Source organism: Phyllobates terribilis, unplaced genomic scaffold (genome assembly GCF_046119375.1).
Source record: "Phyllobates terribilis strain yellow unplaced genomic scaffold, ASM4611937v1 Scaffold_2323__1_contigs__length_141014, whole genome shotgun sequence".
Taxonomy (NCBI): Eukaryota; Metazoa; Chordata; class Amphibia; order Anura; family Dendrobatidae; genus Phyllobates; species Phyllobates terribilis.
The window spans coordinates 71812-90376 of NW_027365081.1; the positions used below are offsets into that span (position 1 = coordinate 71812).

The window sequence follows — 18565 nt, forward strand, 5'->3', positions numbered from 1 at the left end:
GCACAAACCCTTAAGGAAAGGGATAAAATAATCTAATCTCTTCCATTCCCCTGTCCTAGCCCCTCATCTGTTCTTGTGCTGCCTCCTCCTCCACAGCTTCCCTGTCCTCCTCCTCGCTGCACTTAGTTTTTTTCGGGGCGGCTCCATTATGGAGCTGATAAGAGTAATTGGCTGCACACGGTCATGTGAGGATTGACACGATACTGACGTCAATGACTTCTGCACCCACATCCTCTACCATGACCATGTGAGTCCAATCACTGTCCTCAGCACCAGAAGGGGGCGCCAGAACAACCAAAGACTGGCACAGAGGACAGAGGACTGCAGTGATGGACAGGTGAGAGCCTAGGACAGGGGGGTAGAATGTGTTCCATTATTATTTAACTACTTTCTTCCCCTCCATTTATGATGCCTTGGGGTACGGGAGGAGCATAATCAACTTATTCTTACGACAATTGGAGGAATTTCAATTTAGACTAATTTTACTTGGACAGAATTGTATCTGTTGGTCAAATATAGCGAATCTGCCCAAGAAGAATCTGAATAGATTCTCTCATCTCTAATGTGACCTGGGTGAGGACCCCGACAGATCTAGCGATGTGCAGACCTCCCATAGGTGATCTATGTAGAGCTATTTTATGCATTTCTAGAAATGTATTTCCAGTGACGGCCGGACTTCGAGAATTAGTACAAAAGATCATAGAAAGACTTCTATAGATGGACTGTTCATAAGGATTCATTATAACCCATGGATTCTCCTTCCCTCCAGGTCCATCTACTTAGCGAACCATAAAGACTCACACCAGGTCTTTGCAATGAAGAAAATGGACAAGTGGAAACTGAATACTCCTAAAAAGGTGGAATGGGCCTTTCAGGAGAGGGACATCTTAACATTCGCTGATTGTCCCTTTGTGGTCTCCATGCTCTGCTCCTTCCCTACTAGATCTCACCTGTGTATGGTCATGGAGTATGTAGGAGGTAGGACACGTACATTGTATTATACTCAACCCATGTCTGCTGACATCTTATCACCGCTCATAGTATTAAGATTTATCCAAGTGGTTGGTTACATTCCCACAGAGCATTTACTAGAGCTTATATTTTACCAAGATGCCTGATAATTTATTAATCTGTCTGCAGGGCTGCTATGGGACCCATGAGTCTAAGGGGGCCCAGCGCCACTTGGTACTGGGCCCCATCCCTCCGCCTGTCATCACAATTTCAGCGGTATCCGTATCCTCAGAGTGTGGATACGGTTGAATAGAATGGTGGATGAGGCAGCCGAAAGCTCCTGATCCACCCTTCAGCCTGTGCTGGTGATTCTGTGCACTGCAGCCACAAAGTCATCACAGCCTCAAACCAGTAGTGTGGAGTCTCAGTACTCCCACTGCACAGACAAGAGCAGCATGCTGGGGGAACAGGGCCAGTTGAGTAGTGTTTTTTTTAATGTCAGTATTTTTAGGGGCCATAATACTGTATGGGAGGCTGGAGGGAGCCAATCATACTGATTTGGGGAGCTGGTGTGGGCCATGATACTGATTTAGGGGCTGGTGTGGGCCATGATACTGATGGAAGGCTGGTGAGGGCATAATACTGAGTGGTGGGGCTGGTGGGGGCCATAATAGTGGTGGGTGGAGCTGGTGGGGTCCATGACACTGATTGGAGAGCTGGTGAGGGCCATAATACTGAGTGGTGGGGTTCATGGGCGTACCCAGGATCAAAACTAGGGGGGGGCAAGCCATGGTCACAGATACCGAAGAGAAATATATATATATAGTACAATGCTGAAGATTTCACTTCTTACATTACATGAGCGATATCTATTGTAAATTCCACAATAGCTCAGAAACCGGTAAATCGCTCCACATAGTATACTGGCCCCCATAAAATGCTCCATACAGGATACTGGCCCCCATAAAATGCTCCATACGGAATACTGACCCCCATATAACGCTCCATACAGGATACTGGCCCCCATATAACGCTCCATACAGAATACTGGCGCCCATATAACGCTCTATACAGAATACTGGCTCCCATATAATGCTCCATACAGGATGCTGGCCCCCATATAACGCTCCATACAGAATACTGGCCCCCATATAACGCTCCAGGCAGGATACTGGCCCCATATAACCCTCCATGCAGGATACTGGCCCCCATATAAGGCTCCATACGGAATACTGGCCCCCATATAACACTCCATACAGGATACTGTCCCCCATATAATGCTCCATGCAGGACACTTGCCCCCATATAACGCTGCATGCAGGATACGGGCCCCCATAAAACGCTCCATGCAGGATACTGGCCCCCATATAACGCTCCATACAGAATACTGGCCCCCATATAACGCTCCATACAGAATACTGGCTCCCATATAACGCTCCATACAGAATACTGGCCCCCATATAACGCTCCATGCAGGCTGTTCCCCACACATAATGCCTCATGCAGGCTGTTCCCCCCCGAATAATGCCCCACGCAGGCTGTTCCCCCACATAATGCCCCATGAATGGCTGTTCCCCCCACATAATGCCCCATGCAGGCTGTTCCCCCCCATATAATGCCCCATGTAGGATGTCACCCCACCTTATAATGCCCCATGCAGGATGACACCCCCCTTCCTTATAATGCCCCATGCAGTATGTCACACCCCCCTCCCTTATAATGACCCACGCAGGATGTCACACCCCCCCTCCCTTATAATACCCCATGCAGGATGTCACACACCCCCATATAATGCCCCATGCAGGATGTCACACCCGCCTTACAATGCCCCATGCAGGATGTCACCCCCCCTTATAATGCCCCATGCAGGATGTCACACACACTCCCTCCCCTTATAATGCCCCATGCAGGATGTCACAGGCCCCCACCTCACCCCCCCTCCCTTATATTGCCACAGGCCTCCATATAATAAAAAAAAAATCAAATACTCACCTCACATCTCACCTGCTGCCGCTGCTCTGGACTCCAGCGTCGCCGGCCTCATCCCACTCTGCGCTGTGACTGCTCAGGAGAAAGCGCGGTGTAAAGACGTCACCGCGCCCTCTGACCTGAGACGTCACAGTGCAGCAGCCGGGGAGGATTCAGGAGCTGCTGCGGAGGCACGGGGAGGGGTAAGCATTGTGCTGGGTGCCGGGGCCCTGAGCAAGCGGGGGGGAGCGGGCGCTGACGATGAGGGGCCCCCCCGCCTTGTCAGGGCCACGGCGTTTGCCTGCGTGCGCCGGGTGCTGACGCCGGCCCTGGTGTGCGGCTTGTGTGCCTGCTTTAAGGGGGGGGCAGCTGCCCCCCCCCCTGGCCCACGGTGGGTACGCCCATGGTGGGGTTGGTAAGGGCCATAATAATTCTGAGTAGTGTGCTGTGGAGGTCCTTATTATGTGTAGCGGTCCCCATTCTGTGTTAGGGTCCAAATTCTGTGTGAGGGGCTATGAGGGCCATCATACTGAGTGGGGACATTATATTGAGTGGAGGGACTGTGGGCGCCATCATATCGAGTAGGGGGCTGTGGCCTGGCTCCCCTCACTTTAGACCAATATTACGTGCACTAGACATTATATGTGTATACATTCTCTCCTGAACAATATCTCTGCTCACTTCTTATTATACATCATGGTGAATTGCTTTATAAACCCCTCACCTGTCATATTTCCTTTTTTTCTATAGGTGGAGACTGTCGGACCCTTCTAAACACCAGGGGTCCTTTACCTGTCCCCTTGGCCCGCTTGTACTTTGCAGAAGCGGTTCTTGCTGTGGAATACCTGCACAGCTATGGTGTGGTGCACAGAGACCTGAAGCCAAGCAAGTAAGTGCCCTTTTTAGTATAATAAGGGAAGGAAAATTATCCTTTATTATCACATGGCCTGTGAGGCTAAAACCATCTTTTCGTTCACAGCCTCCTGATAACATCTTCTGGACACATTAAAGTTACCGATTTTGGGATTTCAAAAGTTGGTGTCATGATACCAAAAACCAACATCTACAAGCAATTAGCAGGGGACATCACCAGAGAGTTCCTGGACGATGAGGTCAGCATCACTTACAGAAACCCAGCTTGTTCTTTACAAATCTCATCACACTATTGCTTCTTCTCTACATTCTTCATTTCTATAGAACTTTTCCACTGATATTTCATCTTCTGTCATTACGTTTTCATGGCGAGAACATGTTAAAATAATGCTATCATCAATCTCATCTCTTTCTTTTGTTGATTTACAGTCCTGTGGCACCCCAAGTTACCTAGCCCCAGAGGTCATCCTGAAAAATGGCTATGGAAGACCTATTGACTGGTGGTCAATGGGGATCATACTATATGAATTTCTTGTGGGATTTGTACCATTTTATGGGGATTCCCGAACTGAGCTTTATAAAAATGTTGTCTCTGGTAAGTAGAATAATCCAATCATTGCTTTGATTGGTTACATTGGTTTAGTTATTTCCTTTGCTTTATCTTACAGTCCAATAAAGAGTTTTTTTTCTGTAATTTTCTATATAACAGGAGACGTAGTTTGGGATCGTTATCCCGTTCCTCCCTTTCTTGCTCAGAATCTCATCACCAAACTGCTCAGAAAAAATCCTGCACATAGACTTGGGACAGGTAACAATTTACTTAATACAACTAGGACATATCGCTCATGTCCATGAGTATCAGCACTCCTCTATCAGCTCATCCATTTCTAGTTCTCCATTTCTCTATTTCAGTCTATTTCTCTCATGGGTGGCTCAGTTATGTCATTAGTTCAGATTAAGTTAAACTGTTCAGATATGGAGCAGTCTGTGACAATATCTGCAACACTTTTATTTTGTATTTTCCAGCAGGAGCATTTGAGATCAAGGGTCATCCATTCCTAAGTGACTTAGACTTTGACAACCTTGGAAGTCAGAAGACAGAGTACGTTTCTCAGCTTGTGTCAGACATGGACACAAGCTCCTCTAACAGTACAAGCTCCTCTATCAGTTCAAGCTCCTCTTTCAGTAAGTAGAAAAAGACGTCATCTAGACTAAACGTCTGTTTGTCTCGTCTTCCATAATATGAGACAATTGTTTCCCAATAATATTAGTGATAAATGGTGACTGTGTTATATTGACAACCTCTAATAATACTTCATTATCTATGTCTTGTAGATTTCTCTGATATAATCAAACATCTGGTCTCAGAGCATGAGTGTCTTGCTTTCCAAAATTTTATATCATCTTCTGAATGGTTTTCTAAAGTAAGTATGAGATCAATAAATGCAAAATATGTAAAAAAAAAAAAAAAGACCTCTAAAAGTATAAAAAAAGTATTTCATATCTTCTTTTTGTCCACATTTAGCTCTCTACCACCGCTACCAGTACGATCAACGATGAGGATCCCAAGTCCCCTCCAGAGTGTACCCCAGCATCCAGTGAAAACATCTCAGAAAAGTTAGTAGTTTATAGGGTCATTAGTGGGAGCTCCAGGCTGATACATGTGCACGACCCCAAATATGTTACATAAGTACCATAATATCAAATGCAGCATCCATCAACCCATGGTTAGTGGTCATTGTGCTTTTGGCTACTGAAACCGCTGGTGATAATAGCCCATATGTACAGCCAGTGTTGCTTTTTTACTGCTGCCCACACTGTAGGAGAGATGTAGTACTACTACATGCCATTCTTAGCAATTCATTTTTGCTTCGTTCTATAGTAGGTAGTTTTGAGCAGGAAACCTTGCCTACTATGACTCTCATATCCTAATAGGTCTTTTATAATCGGTGTTATTCTAGTGAGGCAACCCCTTCTTTACACGCTTATCTTCTTCAAAACAGGCAGAAAGGATCTTTTCCCGTATGTAATAGAGACGATGCTATTAGCAGCTTGCCATCCTCGCCCCCATTATCGGGTATGTACATGTCTACAGCACGAAAAATTAGAATGTTTACTTCAAGGCTCAAATATTTCCACATGGTTTTTCTTCTATTGGTCTCCTATGTTATGCATGTGTCATGGATCCCAATGATGTTGCCCATAGGCCCATACTGCATCTCTATTTCCCTAATTTTGTACAGTGTTTCCAGATTACCAGATCTATAGGCGACAGGACTAGAATAATTATCCTATACACAGGAAAGATACAAAGTAGATCCTATAAGAATATATTGTTACTGACTTTTTTACATTTTCTGATCAGGATTTCCATCTCACGAGAAAAGAAAATCTTCGCTATATTTACTTATAGAGCAACAAACCTCAAAAAATAAAGAAAAGGTGGAAAAGAGACGAGGTAAGTGTGAGAATCAGCCCCATATTGTGTGATGTCAGTGAGAATAATTCATGTGGAGCAGATGTCATCTGTCAGTGATTGGATTGTCACATGTATGATGGCTGACGATGATCCCGCACCTCAGTGTGATGAGATTCCTCTGCCGTCCGGACACTGTGACCGCACAGTAGTATCATGTAATATGGAGCCACATCACTTACATTATAGATACAAAGCAGTTCCGAAAGGATATATTGTTACTGTGTTTTTTGTTTTTTTTTACTTTCTGATCAGAAATTCCAGCTAATGAGGAAATAAAATCTGCAATAAATCTGAGTATAGAGCAACAAACCTCAGAAATTGAAGAAAAGAGGGGAAGGAGACGAGGTAAGTGTGAGAATCAGCTCCATGTTGTGTGATGTCAGTGAGAATAATTCATGAGGAGCAGATGTCATCTGTCAGTGGTGGGATTGTCACATGTATGATGGCTGACAATGATCCCGCACCTCAGTGTGGATAAGATTCCTCTACCGTCCTGTCACAGTGACAACACAGTAGTGTCCTCTAATATGAAGTCCCCTTACTTACAATGATGTTACATCTCTTCTCATAGGTTCCATCTTCCGCCGCTTGATATCATACTGCCGGCGTGGACTATCCATGGCTGCTCGCTTACTTCCATGTTGTCACCGTTCCCCCAGAATCATCTAAAAGACGGGAAACCTCGGCATCCAGCGCCCTGAAGTCCAGCAGATCTACCATCACTGCTGGACCTGTATAGAAGGACCTTCACCAGCTTCCTGTGGCCTTCTGACTTGAACATCTTTACCCGGACATGTTTTGCTTCTGTCACCAGGCTCCGCGGTATTCATGCTGCTCGCCTGACTTGGCTTTTACTGATCACCCGGTATCTGACTTCGGCTGTCTTCATGACTATGATTTTGTCCATTGATAATGTTCCTGGTTTTGTTCATCCCTTAACCTTGTATCCTATTATCAATTAAAACATAATAACTAAAAGCTGTTGCTGTTGCTCTGATTCCTTTTCATCTTAAACTCACAACTAATTGTAACTGACTAATTGTAACTAACTAATTGTAACTGATTAATTGTAACTAGTGTTGAGCCACCCCCGTAGTGTTCGAGTTCGGTTCGGTTCGTCGAACACCGTTAAAACCAATGGCAGGCAAACTAAAACACATAGAAACACATAGAAAACACCTTCAAAGGTGTCCAAAAGCTGACAAACTGCTCAGAAGACACAACTAACACATGGAAAAGTGACAAGCACATATAGTCATGCGAAAAGAAAAGAGGTTGAGGAGTAAAAGTAGATATAGGCATGTCATGCCCTTGTAAAACCAAAAAAGTGCGAAGCCGACACGGCCAGTCCGTTCCTGCCCGTGCGACCTCCGTGTCGCTGGGTTTGTGCCAGAGCCGCGGTGGACTCTGAAGGCCAGCCCCCCTCTCCCAATACTGGTGCCTGTCCGCTGGTGGGTCGAGCGAGCCCCCCTGCGGTGGAGGCAGGTCTAAGCTTTTTAATTTAAATTGTCTCTCTAATTTGAATGAATACACTTTAAATCCTTTTACAAGGATCTATTGGAGGGCAAGTCTCATGCCAGCAGCCGCGGTAATTCCAGCTCCAGTACCGTCCACTAAAGCTGCTGCAGTTAAAAAGCTTTTATAAGGATCGAGCTTGGAGGTCCACCGCAAGGCGTCCTACCGCCTGTCCCAGCCCCTGTGCCTTGGGGTGCCTCCCCGATGCTCTTCACTGAGTGTCCCGGGGGCATGAACCATTTCCTTTGAAAAAATTAAGTGTCCAAACTACAGGTGGTGTAGCTTGCTTTACAGCTGGGATAATCCGCTGACTGGCAGACACTGCTACTAGGCACAAAGTATTTCCTGGGCTAGATGCAGTTAAAAATTTGTAATTAGATACACTTGTTGGATGCTGAGAAAGCATTCCATAGAGTCTCCTGGCACGCCATATATTATTCTCTTAAAAAGCTTGGGGTAGGGGTCTAGGGGACCCTTTTATAGCTCAAATCACGGTCCTGTATCGCAATACGTCACCTAGGCTGAAGATAAATGGAACATTTTCATCACCTTTCATAATCACCAATGGGACAAGGCAGGGATGTCCTCTGTCCCCTCTCTTATACATCCTAGTGACGGAGCACCTGCTCTCATCAATTTGCCATAACCCCAATATTAGGTGGATTGAGGTGGGAGGCACCGAGTACAAGTGCTCTGCATTTGTTGATGATGTCCTAGTATATATCACTCAATCACATATATCCATCCCTGCTGTTATGGCTTAAATAGATCACTTTGTTACATGGTCAAATTTTAAAATCAATGCAGCGAAGTCTGAGGCCCTTGATGTCTCCCTCCCCAAATCCATACAGGATTCAATCCAGTCCAACTTTCCCTTTGCCTGGCCCTCACAGGGTATCAAATACTTAGGAATTCCTATTCATAGAGACCTCTCACGTCTATGTTATCATAATTTTGGGCCCTTTATTGAACAACTCCATACAGACCACGGTTGGCAAGTTAGAACTGTAAGATTCACTACGTGAACCACTGGTGTTTTGTGGAAAAGCACATGTACACTGTGTTCCAAATTATTATGCAAAAAGTGTTTAGGAGTGATAAGGTAAGAATTTTTTTATTTGTCAGTTAAACTCATTGATGGTGATGTGAGTCAGGGCTCTTTATATCACTGTAAACAATTGCAGACACCTGTGCTAATTAGTTTGGTAGGTGTGTCCAATGAAAGGCAAGACTACTTAAGAAGGCTGTCCCACATTATTAAGCAGCCTACATTTTCTGCCAAAATGGGAAAGAAAAAGGATATGTCGGCTGCTGAGAAGCAACAAATTGTGGAGTGTTTAGGTCAAGGCATGACTACAATCAACATTGCCAAGACACTTCATCCTGATCATCGCACAATCAAGAAGTATGTAGCTGATTCACAGTACACACGTGTGCGTGCTGATAAGGGAACTTACAGGCAATTACGTCAGGTTAAAAGAGCAGCGGCAAAAAAGCCTTGTCATAGCAGCAGACAGGTTTTTGAAGCTTCTGGTGCCTCCAAGGTTCCCTGAACAACAAGATGCAGGGTCTTTCAGACCCATTTTAGAAAGTCACCTACAGCTTCCACCGCCCTTGCCGTGTTTCAGCAGTGTTTGCTGCTTCCGGCTCACAGACTGGTGTGTGATGTCCCCACGCGTTGGAACTCTACACTGCACATGTTGGGAAGGATTTGTGAGCAGAAGAGGGGAGTTGTTGGGTACCAGCATCAACAAGGCCGTCGGTATTCAATTCAGACTCCACACATAAGACCTCAGGAGTGGACATGTATGTCAGACATATGTACCATCCTCCAAAACTTTGAGGACTCCACCAAGATGGTGAGCGGCAATGACGCCATAATTAGCATCACCATGCCGCTTCTCTGTCTTCTGAAACGCTCTCTGCTTACAATCAAAGAGGATGCATTGCAGGCGGAACACGATGAGATGGAGCAAGGAACCATACAGGGTGATTACACACAGCCCAGCCTCATCTCATTCCAACGTGGATTGGGTAATAATGAGGAAGAGGAGGAGGAGGAGAAAGGACAGGAGCTAGTTTCATGCACTATAGATGGTACTACCTGCACAGTTGTCATACCGTCTGTTCAGCATGGATGGCCAGAGGACACAGAGGAGGAGGAGGAGAGCATGGTCAGTCATCCTCTTGGTGAGGACACGGAAGTCTTGCCTGTTAGTAGTCTGGCACACATGGCTGAGTTTATGTTACGCTGCCTTTCCCATGACCCTCGCGTTCTCAAAATTTTGGGTGACAGTCATTACTGGTTGGTGACACTTCTAGACCCACGCTACAAGGAGAACTTTATATCTCTTATTCCTGAGGCAGACAGGTCTACAAAAATGGGGCACTACCAGAAGGCCCTTGTTGCGGGACTATTAAGAAAATTCCCATCTGAAAATGGTGGCGGCAGAGGGCACACTTCGTTGGACAACCAAGGAGTACAGCCGAGAGAGACACAACTTCAATTCAGCAGAGGCAGGGGAACACTGTCAAAGTTCTGGGAGAGTTTTCTCAGCCCCTCCCATCGTACAGGCCCTGAGGCATGGGGTACTCTCACAAGGAGTGCAAAGTTTGGGAAGATAATGAGGGAGTACCTTGCCGACCGTACCAACGTCCTCCGTGATTCCTCTGTGCCTTATAATTATTTGGTATCCAAGCTGGATACTTGGAATGAAATGACTCTCTATGCCTTGGAGGTCCTGGCCTGCCTTGCCGCCAGCGTTTTATCAGAGCGAGTTTTTAGTGCCGCTGGTGGAATTATAACTGATAAGCGCATCCGCCTGTCAACTGAAAATGCTGACAGGCTGACTCTAGGCCTGGAACAAGGCCTTGATTGGGCAAGATTTCTCAACACCACCGAATGATAGCAGCGTAACAAACTCAAATCCAGTGTCTTTTCTTGGGAGGAGTATTCCCTTGCACCGTTTCACACCCAGACATGGGTATACGCTTCCTGATTGTTATGAACTGCTACAAACACTAAGGAAAGAAAGGAAAACTGTCCCTACAATAGGACTAAGCTGATTCCCTACGATGCAGCGGGGGACCTGTTCCTTGTGAACAGACCCGCCTAAGTCCTCGGCTAGTCTGAACGCAGACCTATAGATATAAGGGAGGGGTCCCTACAAGAACTAAGGACTGGGATATAGTTGGACACCTCCTAGCAGAAATTGTAGCAGAGCAAAGACAAACAAACAAACAGAAGTACTAGTGGTCAAAAGACCAAGCAAACTACAGAGTAAGGTACAAGGCACCTGGCTAGCTTAAGAGTAAAAGTAACACTGAAGTCCAGCAAGGCCAGGAGGGCGGAGCTGGATTATATAGGCAAAAAGTCATGTGACCAGCAAAATAGAAAAAACTAACAGGAGGGTTCTAACAGTACCCTCTCCTCTATGAGGATCCTCCGGATCCTCCAGGCCCAGGTCTATCAAGAAACCTCCTGTGAAACGCTCCGACAAGTCTAGGAGCAGAGACACCATCCGCCCTTACCCAGGAGTTATCCTCGGGACCGAAACCTTTCCAAGCGACGAGATACTGCAATCTCCCTCTATGCCATCTAGAATTAAGAATGCGAGAAATTTCATATTCACCGTCTTCCTCCATCGGAGGAACTGTGACAGTGGCGTCCCTATCAGCTTTTTTCAATAAGGAAACATGGAACACCGGATTAATCTTCCAGGAGGTAGGAACCTCCAACCTAACAGCAGATTGGTTAACTACCTGAAGCACCTTAAATGGACCTACAAACTTCGGGCCCAATTTCTTAGAAGGAATCCTCAACCGCAGATTCCTAGAGGACAACCAAACCATGTCACCAACAGTAAACAAAACCTCTTGACTTTTCCTGTCAAAGTACCTCTTGGATTTTTTGTTAGCCTCTTGAAGGTTACGACGTACATCAGTCCAAACTCTCTCCAAATCACTGGAAAAATTCTCCTCCTCCGGCACAACCGATACCAATTTGGAGAATGACCCAAATGACGGATGTCTCCCAGTACAACAAAAAAAAGGAGAACACCCAGCAGAAGAGGATGTATGGTTGTTAAGAGCAAATTCAGCCAGTGGCAGAAACTCAGACCACCCCTCTTGATTGTCAGCCACAAAACAACGCAAAAACTGTTCAACATCCTGTTTCTTTCTTTCTGTCTGTCCATTAGACTCAGGATGATAACCAGATGAAAATGACAAATGGACTCCCAACCTGTCACAAAAGGCACGCCAAAAACGAGCCACGAACTGAGGTCCCCTATCGGAAACAATGTCGGTAGGAACGCCATGGAGCCTGACAATTTCTTTAACAAAAGCCTTAGCGAGTGTCCTGGCGCAGGGCAGTTTGATGAAGGGAACCAAGTGACACATCTTGCTAAAATGGTCCACGACCACCCAGATAACAGTGAAACCCTCAGAGGCAGGAAGGTCAGTAATAAAATCCATAGCAAGATGCGTCTAAGGAGCACTAGGAACCTCCAGAGGGCAAAGCAACCCCGCAGCAGGAGCATGTGAAGACTTAGATCTAGCACACACAGTACATTGACGCACCCACTTAATGACTTCCTTCTGCCACCCAGGCCACCAAAAACTGCGACCTACAAGTCTCTTGGTCTCCGAAATTCCTGGATGACCTGCCAACCAAGACTCATGACACTCCACAAACAAATCTCTCCTAAAGTTCCTAGGCACAAACAACCTCCCATGGGGAGTGTTACATGGGGCATCCTCCTGGACTTTCAGAATCCCATCTTCCAAAACGGAGTCCAATGCAGCAATCACAACACCTTCCTGTAAAATGCTCTCCTCCTCCTCGGTACCAACCATGGGAGAAAAACTGCGAGATAAAGCATCAGCTTTTACATTCTTGGTACCCGGGATGTAAGTAACAGAAAAATTAAACCGCGAAAAAAAAAGTGCCCACCTAGCTTGACGGGCATTCAAGCGCTTGGCAGCATCAAGATAGATCAGATTCTAATGATCAGTAAAAACCTGAATGGGAAATTTAGCAGCTTCCAAGAGATGACGCCAATGTTCAAATGTGAGTTTAATAGCCAGCAATTCCCGATTACCGACATCATAATTAAGTTCTGTCTCAGAATTTTTTTGAAAAAAAAGCACAGGTATGTACTCCATCCTTGTTTTCCTGAGACAAAACAGCGCCGACCCCCACCGAAGAAGCATCAACCTCGACCAAAAAAGGCTTGGTCTCATCAGGTTGCTTAAGCATGGGGGCAGAACTGAACCTCTCCTTGAGATACACAAAAGCTTCAATGGCCTCAGTAGTCCACTGAACCGTATTCGCACCTTTCCTGGTGAGATCGGTCAGCGGCTTGACAATTCTAGAAAAATTCTTAATGAATTTTCTGTAATAATTGGCGAAACCCAAAAATCTCTGTATAGGTTTCAAACCAATAGGCCTAGGCCATTCCTGCACAGCCTGAACCTTCACCGGGTCCATCTCAAAGCCCTCGCTGGAGATAATGTAGCCCGAAAAACTAATTCTCTGCACAGCGAACTCACATTTCTCCAGCTTAGCAAAAAGTGAATTGTAGCTTAACAACTGCAATACCTCACGTACGCTCTGCCAATGAGACTCCAGATCCGGCGCAAAAATCAAAATGTCATCCAAATACACCACCACATTCTTACCGATCAACGGTCTTAGGATGTCACTAATAAGTGTAGCGTCGGCGTCCCTGCCCTCTGCTAGGCAGGGACGCTGTTCCCCTCACCTCTCTGCTCCGAGCCCGGCGTCCTCCTCCCGCTCTGCTGGCAGCGCGCGCTCCTTCCCGGCCACTGTGCTTAGGGCGCGCGCGCTCCCTCCCTCTTAAAGGGGCCGCGCGCGCCGTCCTAAGGAGTCCCCGGCCGATGGCCGGAGGACTTCACCATATATAAGGCACCTCCTCCAAAATGGAGGTGCCCGAGCAATGTTGTTGCACTGTTCACTACTCTGCTTCAGCCCTCAGGTCCCGTTGCCAGTTACCTGTCAGTTACCTGCCTGATTCCTGCCAGAGTCCTGCCAGTTTGCTGTCTGTTTCCTGCCTGATATTCCTGCTACCTGCTTGCTAGCCTGAGGTCCGACGGTCTGCCTTCCTACTCCTGTCAGTCTGTCTATGGACCAGCTTGGCCGCTCACCTGGGAGCGCACATCTGCTACCTGCCTGCTAGCCTACCTGGAGGCTCCGCCGTCACGTGCTGTGACCACCTGCTATTCCAGAGACTCCTGCCCGCTCACCTGGGAGCGCTCCTCCGCTACCTGCCTGCTTGCCTACCTGGAGGCTCCGCCGTCACGTGCTGTGACCACCTGCTATTCCAGAGACTCTTGCCCGCTCACCTGGGAGCGCTCCTCCGCTACCTGCCTGTTTGCCTACCTGGAAGATCCGCCGTCACATGCTGTGACCACCCGTTCATCCAGAGACTCTCGCTTGCTCACCTGGGAGCATACACCTTCCATCTGCCTGCAAGCCTACCTGGAGGTTCAGCCATCACAGGTCGTACCTACCCTTTACCCAGAGACTGCCCCGGTCACTTGCCGTGACCTCCAGCCCGTTCATCCAGAGACTGCCCCGGTCACTTGCCGTGACCTCCAGCCCGTTCATCCAGAGACTGCCCCGGTCATTTGCCGTGACCTCCTGCCCGTTCACCCAGAGACTGTCCCGGTCACCTGCTGTGACTGCCTGCCCGTCTTCCCTGGTCGCCACCCGCTCCCTTACAAGGACCGCCCCCTTGTATAGTAGCTCTGAGGTTCCGCCTCCCAGACCCGTTACAGTTTGCTCGGGCCATGGAACCCGGTGGCACCCAAGCTCCCTCGCTCTCGGACCTCTGTCATGAACTGTCCCGTCAGAGGTCCCAACAGGAGTCCATCCTGGGTCACCTGCGGAATGTCAATTCTCGCCTGGACACTCTGACTGCTCCACCAGCAACCACCGCCAGTGCCATGACTCGCAACCCGGCAGCTCCGCTGCCCACCAATACCATGGTATCCTACCCCGGACCCAGGCTTTCTGCACCTCCTCGCTTCGGAGGCGACTCCGCCCAGGCTCGGGGCTTCATAAATCAGTGCACCCTGCACTTTGAACTCCTGTCCCACCAGTTTAACTCCGACCGGGCCAAAATTGCCTTCATCATGTCCCATCTCACCGGGGAGGCCCTGGCCTGGCTAAATCCTCTATGGGAGAGAGGAGACCCCCTTGTGTCCGACTTGCCTGCCTTTCTCACGGCTTTCCGGAAAGTCTTCGACGAACCCGGACGGAAGACCTCATCCGCATCATCTCTGCTACGCCTCCGTCAGGGAAGTCTCACCGTGGGCCAATATGCCATACGGTTCCGTACCCTTGCCTCGGAGCTGGCCTGGGATAACGACGCTCTGGTATCCGTCTTCTGGGAGGGTCTGTCCGGCCGTATTAAAGATGAACTTGCCGGTCGGGACATTCCTACCACTCTCGATGACCTAATAACTCTTGCCACCCGGATTGACCTACGGTTCCAGGAGCGTGCCAAAGAGGTCACCCGTGAGAGGAGGTTTCCACGTCTAGCTCCTACTTTTCAGAAATCCGTCTCTCCCCAGGTACACTCTCCTGAGCCTATGCAGGTCGACCAGACCAAGATGGTCAAAACCCGTCAGGACTTACGCCGTGCCGAAGGGAGCTGCTTCTACTGTGGCAGTAAGGAGCACCGTATCCGTACCTGCCCGGAGAGGTCGGGAAACGCCTGTGTCTAGGTTCGCTCAGAGAGGTCAACCTAGACAAGAATAAATCCTCTCCATCTCTGCTACTGTCAGTCTCTATTATCTGCGGGGAGAATCGTTATTTCGAACTAGCCCAACTTGACTCTGGAGCGGCCGGGAATCTTATCTCACAGTCCCTGGTAGAAAAATACCGCATTCCCACCAAACCTCTGGCTGTACCATTATCTGTCGCTGCTGTGGATGGGGGCCTCTTACCACGTCCCATCCAACTCATCACCGAATCCGTAACTCTGCAGGTGGGAATGCTGCATTCTGAGAGCATCTCTTTTCATGTTCTGCCTGGACTCTCTCACGCCCTCTTACTAGGTCTACCTTGGCTCCAGAGACATGCACCCGTGCTTGACTGGCAGACCGGAGAAGTCCTTCGCTGGGGACAGGACTGTCATAAGACTTGTTTGGTTCCTGTTCATCCCGTCCGTCCTTCTCCTACCCCAACTAATCTACCTGGACTTCCGATTCCCTATTGGTCATTTGCTGATGTCTTTAATAAAAAGGAGGCAGAGACATTACCCCCTCATAGACCATACGACTGTCCTATCGACCTGTTACCCGGTACTACTCCTCCCCGTGGGCGTATTTACCCATTGTCCGCTGCTGAGACCCAGTCGATGTCCGAATATATTGAGGAGAATTTGGCCAGGGGATTCATCCGGAAATCTACCTCCCCGGCGGGAGCAGGCTTCTTCTTCGTAAAAAAGAAGGACGGCTCTCTCCGTCCCTGTATAGACTATAGAGGCCTTAACCAGATCACGGTGAAGAATAAGTACCCCCTTCCGCTCATTCCAGAATTATTTGATCGCCTGAGGGGGGCTAGAGTCTTCACCAAACTGGACCTCCGTGGGGCGTACAACCTGGTCCGTATCCGTCAAGGGGATGAATGGAAGACTGCATTCAACACCCGGGACGGCCACTATGAATATCTGGTAATGCCCTTTGGTCTCTGTAACGCTCCTGCCGTCTTTCAAGAGTTGGTCAATGACATCTTCCGGGACCTTCTCTACTCCTGCGTTGTGGTGTACCTGGACGACATCTTGGTCTTCTCTCCGGATCTCCAGACTCACCGGAGGGACGTTCGTCAGGTCCTGCTCAGGCTCAGGCAGAACCACCTCTTCGCTAAATATGAGAAGTGCCTCTTTGAGCAGACCTCGCTTCCGTTTTTGGGCTACATTATTTCTCAGACCGGCCTACGAATGGATCCAGAGAAACTGTCTGCCATCGAGAAATGGCCCCGACCGGAGGGGTTGAAGGCCATTCAGCGGTTCCTGGGCTTCGCCAACTACTACCGCCTCTTCATACCGCACTTCTCTTCCCGGACTGCCCCAATTTCCGCGCTCACCCGTAAGGGTACTAATCCCAAAGAGTGGCCGTCCGAAGCAGAGGAGGCCTTTCTTTCCTTAAAACAGGCCTTCTCTTCCGCCCCGGTGCTGCATCGTCCGGACGGCAACAAGCAGTTCTTTCTGGAGGTTGACGCCTCCTCCTCTGGAGCCGGAGCTGTACTTACTCAAAAATCTTCTTCCGGGAGGATGGTAACTTGCGGCTTCTTCTCCAAACTCTTCTCCTCTTCTGAGCGCAATTATTCCATAGGAGACCGAGAGTTATTGGCCATCAAGCTGGCATTGGAGGAGTGGCGTTACCTACTCGAGGGGGCTCTTCATCCGGTAATAATTTACACTGACCACAAGAACTTGGCTTATCTCCAGCATGCCCAGAGACTTAATCCGCGCCAAGCCCGATGGTCCTTGTTTTTTGCTCGCTTTGATTTTGTTCTACATTTTCGCCCGGCTGACAAGAACATCAAAGCAGACGCCTTGTCCCGATCCTTTCTGGTATCTGATCTCGAGGAAGAACCTAAACATATCATCGATCCCGCCAGAGTAATGCAGGTGGCTCCCGTGAGTCTAAATCGTCTCCCTCCCGGTAAGACGTTCGTATCAGTACCTGATCGGGAGAAGATCCTACACTGGGGTCATTCGTCTAAACTAGCTGGCCACGCCGGTCAGAAAAAGACCCTCCAGCTTATTTCCCGGCACTACTGGTGGCCTAACCTGCGCAAGGATGTAATAGACTTTGTTTCTGCCTGTGTGTCCTGTGCCCGCAACAAAGTTCCGAGACACCTGCCAGCCGGTCGCCTTCTTCCTCTGCCAGTACCTGCTGCCCCCTGGCAGCATATAGCGATGGACTTCATAACTGATCATCCCGTCTCTGCCGGTTGTACGGTCATTTGGGTGGTCGCTGACCGCTTTTCCAAGATGGCTCACTTCATTCCCCTGCCAGGCCTCCCGTCTGCACCCGAGCTGGCTAAAGACTTTATCCGCCACATCTTCCATCTTCATGGCCTGCCCCGTCACATCGTGTCGGATCGTGGGGTACAGTTCACTTCTCGTTTCTGGAGAGCCACTTGTAAATTGCTAGACGTCACCCTGGACTTCTCCTCCGCTTACCACCCACAGTCTAATGGTCAAGTGGAGCGGATCAATCAGATCCTGACCAGTTACCTCCGGCACTTCGTTAATGCCCACCATTCTGACTGGGTGGATCTCCTGCCATGGGCCGAATTCTCGTACAACAATCACGAGAGCGAATCTTCCTCCAAATCCCCGTTTTTTGTAGTCTTCGGTCAGCATCCTCGGATCCCGTTTCCCGTCTCCACCTCGGTGGACAATCCGGCTGCGGAATCTCTTGTTAACAAATTTTCCTCCACATGGGAGAGTACCCGGTCCGCACTCCTTCTGTCATCCGAGCGTATGAAAAGACATGCTGACAAAAAACGTCTGGATCCTCCTCAATTCCGTCCAGGGGATAAGGTCTGGCTCTCGTCCAAGTATGTCCGGCTCAAGATTCCTTCCTATAAGTTAGGGCCTCGGTTCATCGGTCCTCTGGAAATCATCAGTCAGATCAACCCGGTGGCCTATAAATTGAAACTCCCGGCCAACTTGCGGATCCCTAACTCCTTCCATGTATCTCTCCTCAAACCTGTGGTACTTAACTCTTTTTCCAAGT

At 48.4% G+C, this 18565-nt stretch overlaps 1 protein-coding gene across 2 annotated transcripts in view; it reads left to right on the forward strand.

Annotated features, from left to right (window-relative positions):
* Positions 1-212: 212 nt before the first annotated feature.
* LOC141246047 (microtubule-associated serine/threonine-protein kinase 1-like) overlaps positions 213-18565 on the forward strand; it is a 52484-nt gene continuing 34131 nt past the window's right edge. Inside the window, exons 1-13 of one of the 2 annotated variants that reach the window (XM_073669108.1) lie at positions 213-337; positions 770-978; positions 3670-3808; positions 3899-4031; positions 4222-4387; positions 4502-4600; positions 4819-4977; positions 5128-5216; positions 5318-5409; positions 5796-5869; positions 6158-6250; positions 6524-6616; positions 6843-7131. In XM_073669108.1, coding sequence (XP_073525209.1) covers positions 330-337; positions 770-978; positions 3670-3808; positions 3899-4031; positions 4222-4387; positions 4502-4600; positions 4819-4977; positions 5128-5216; positions 5318-5409; positions 5796-5869; positions 6158-6250; positions 6524-6616; positions 6843-6940 — 1452 coding nt within the window. In that variant the 5' untranslated portion in view covers positions 213-329 and the 3' untranslated portion in view covers positions 6941-7131. Of the gene's footprint in view, positions 338-769; positions 979-3669; positions 3809-3898; positions 4032-4221; positions 4388-4501; positions 4601-4818; positions 4978-5127; positions 5217-5317; positions 5410-5795; positions 5870-6157; positions 6251-6523; positions 6617-6842; positions 7132-18565 lie in introns of those variants that run through there. The other variant, XM_073669107.1, reaches the window with a different exon arrangement.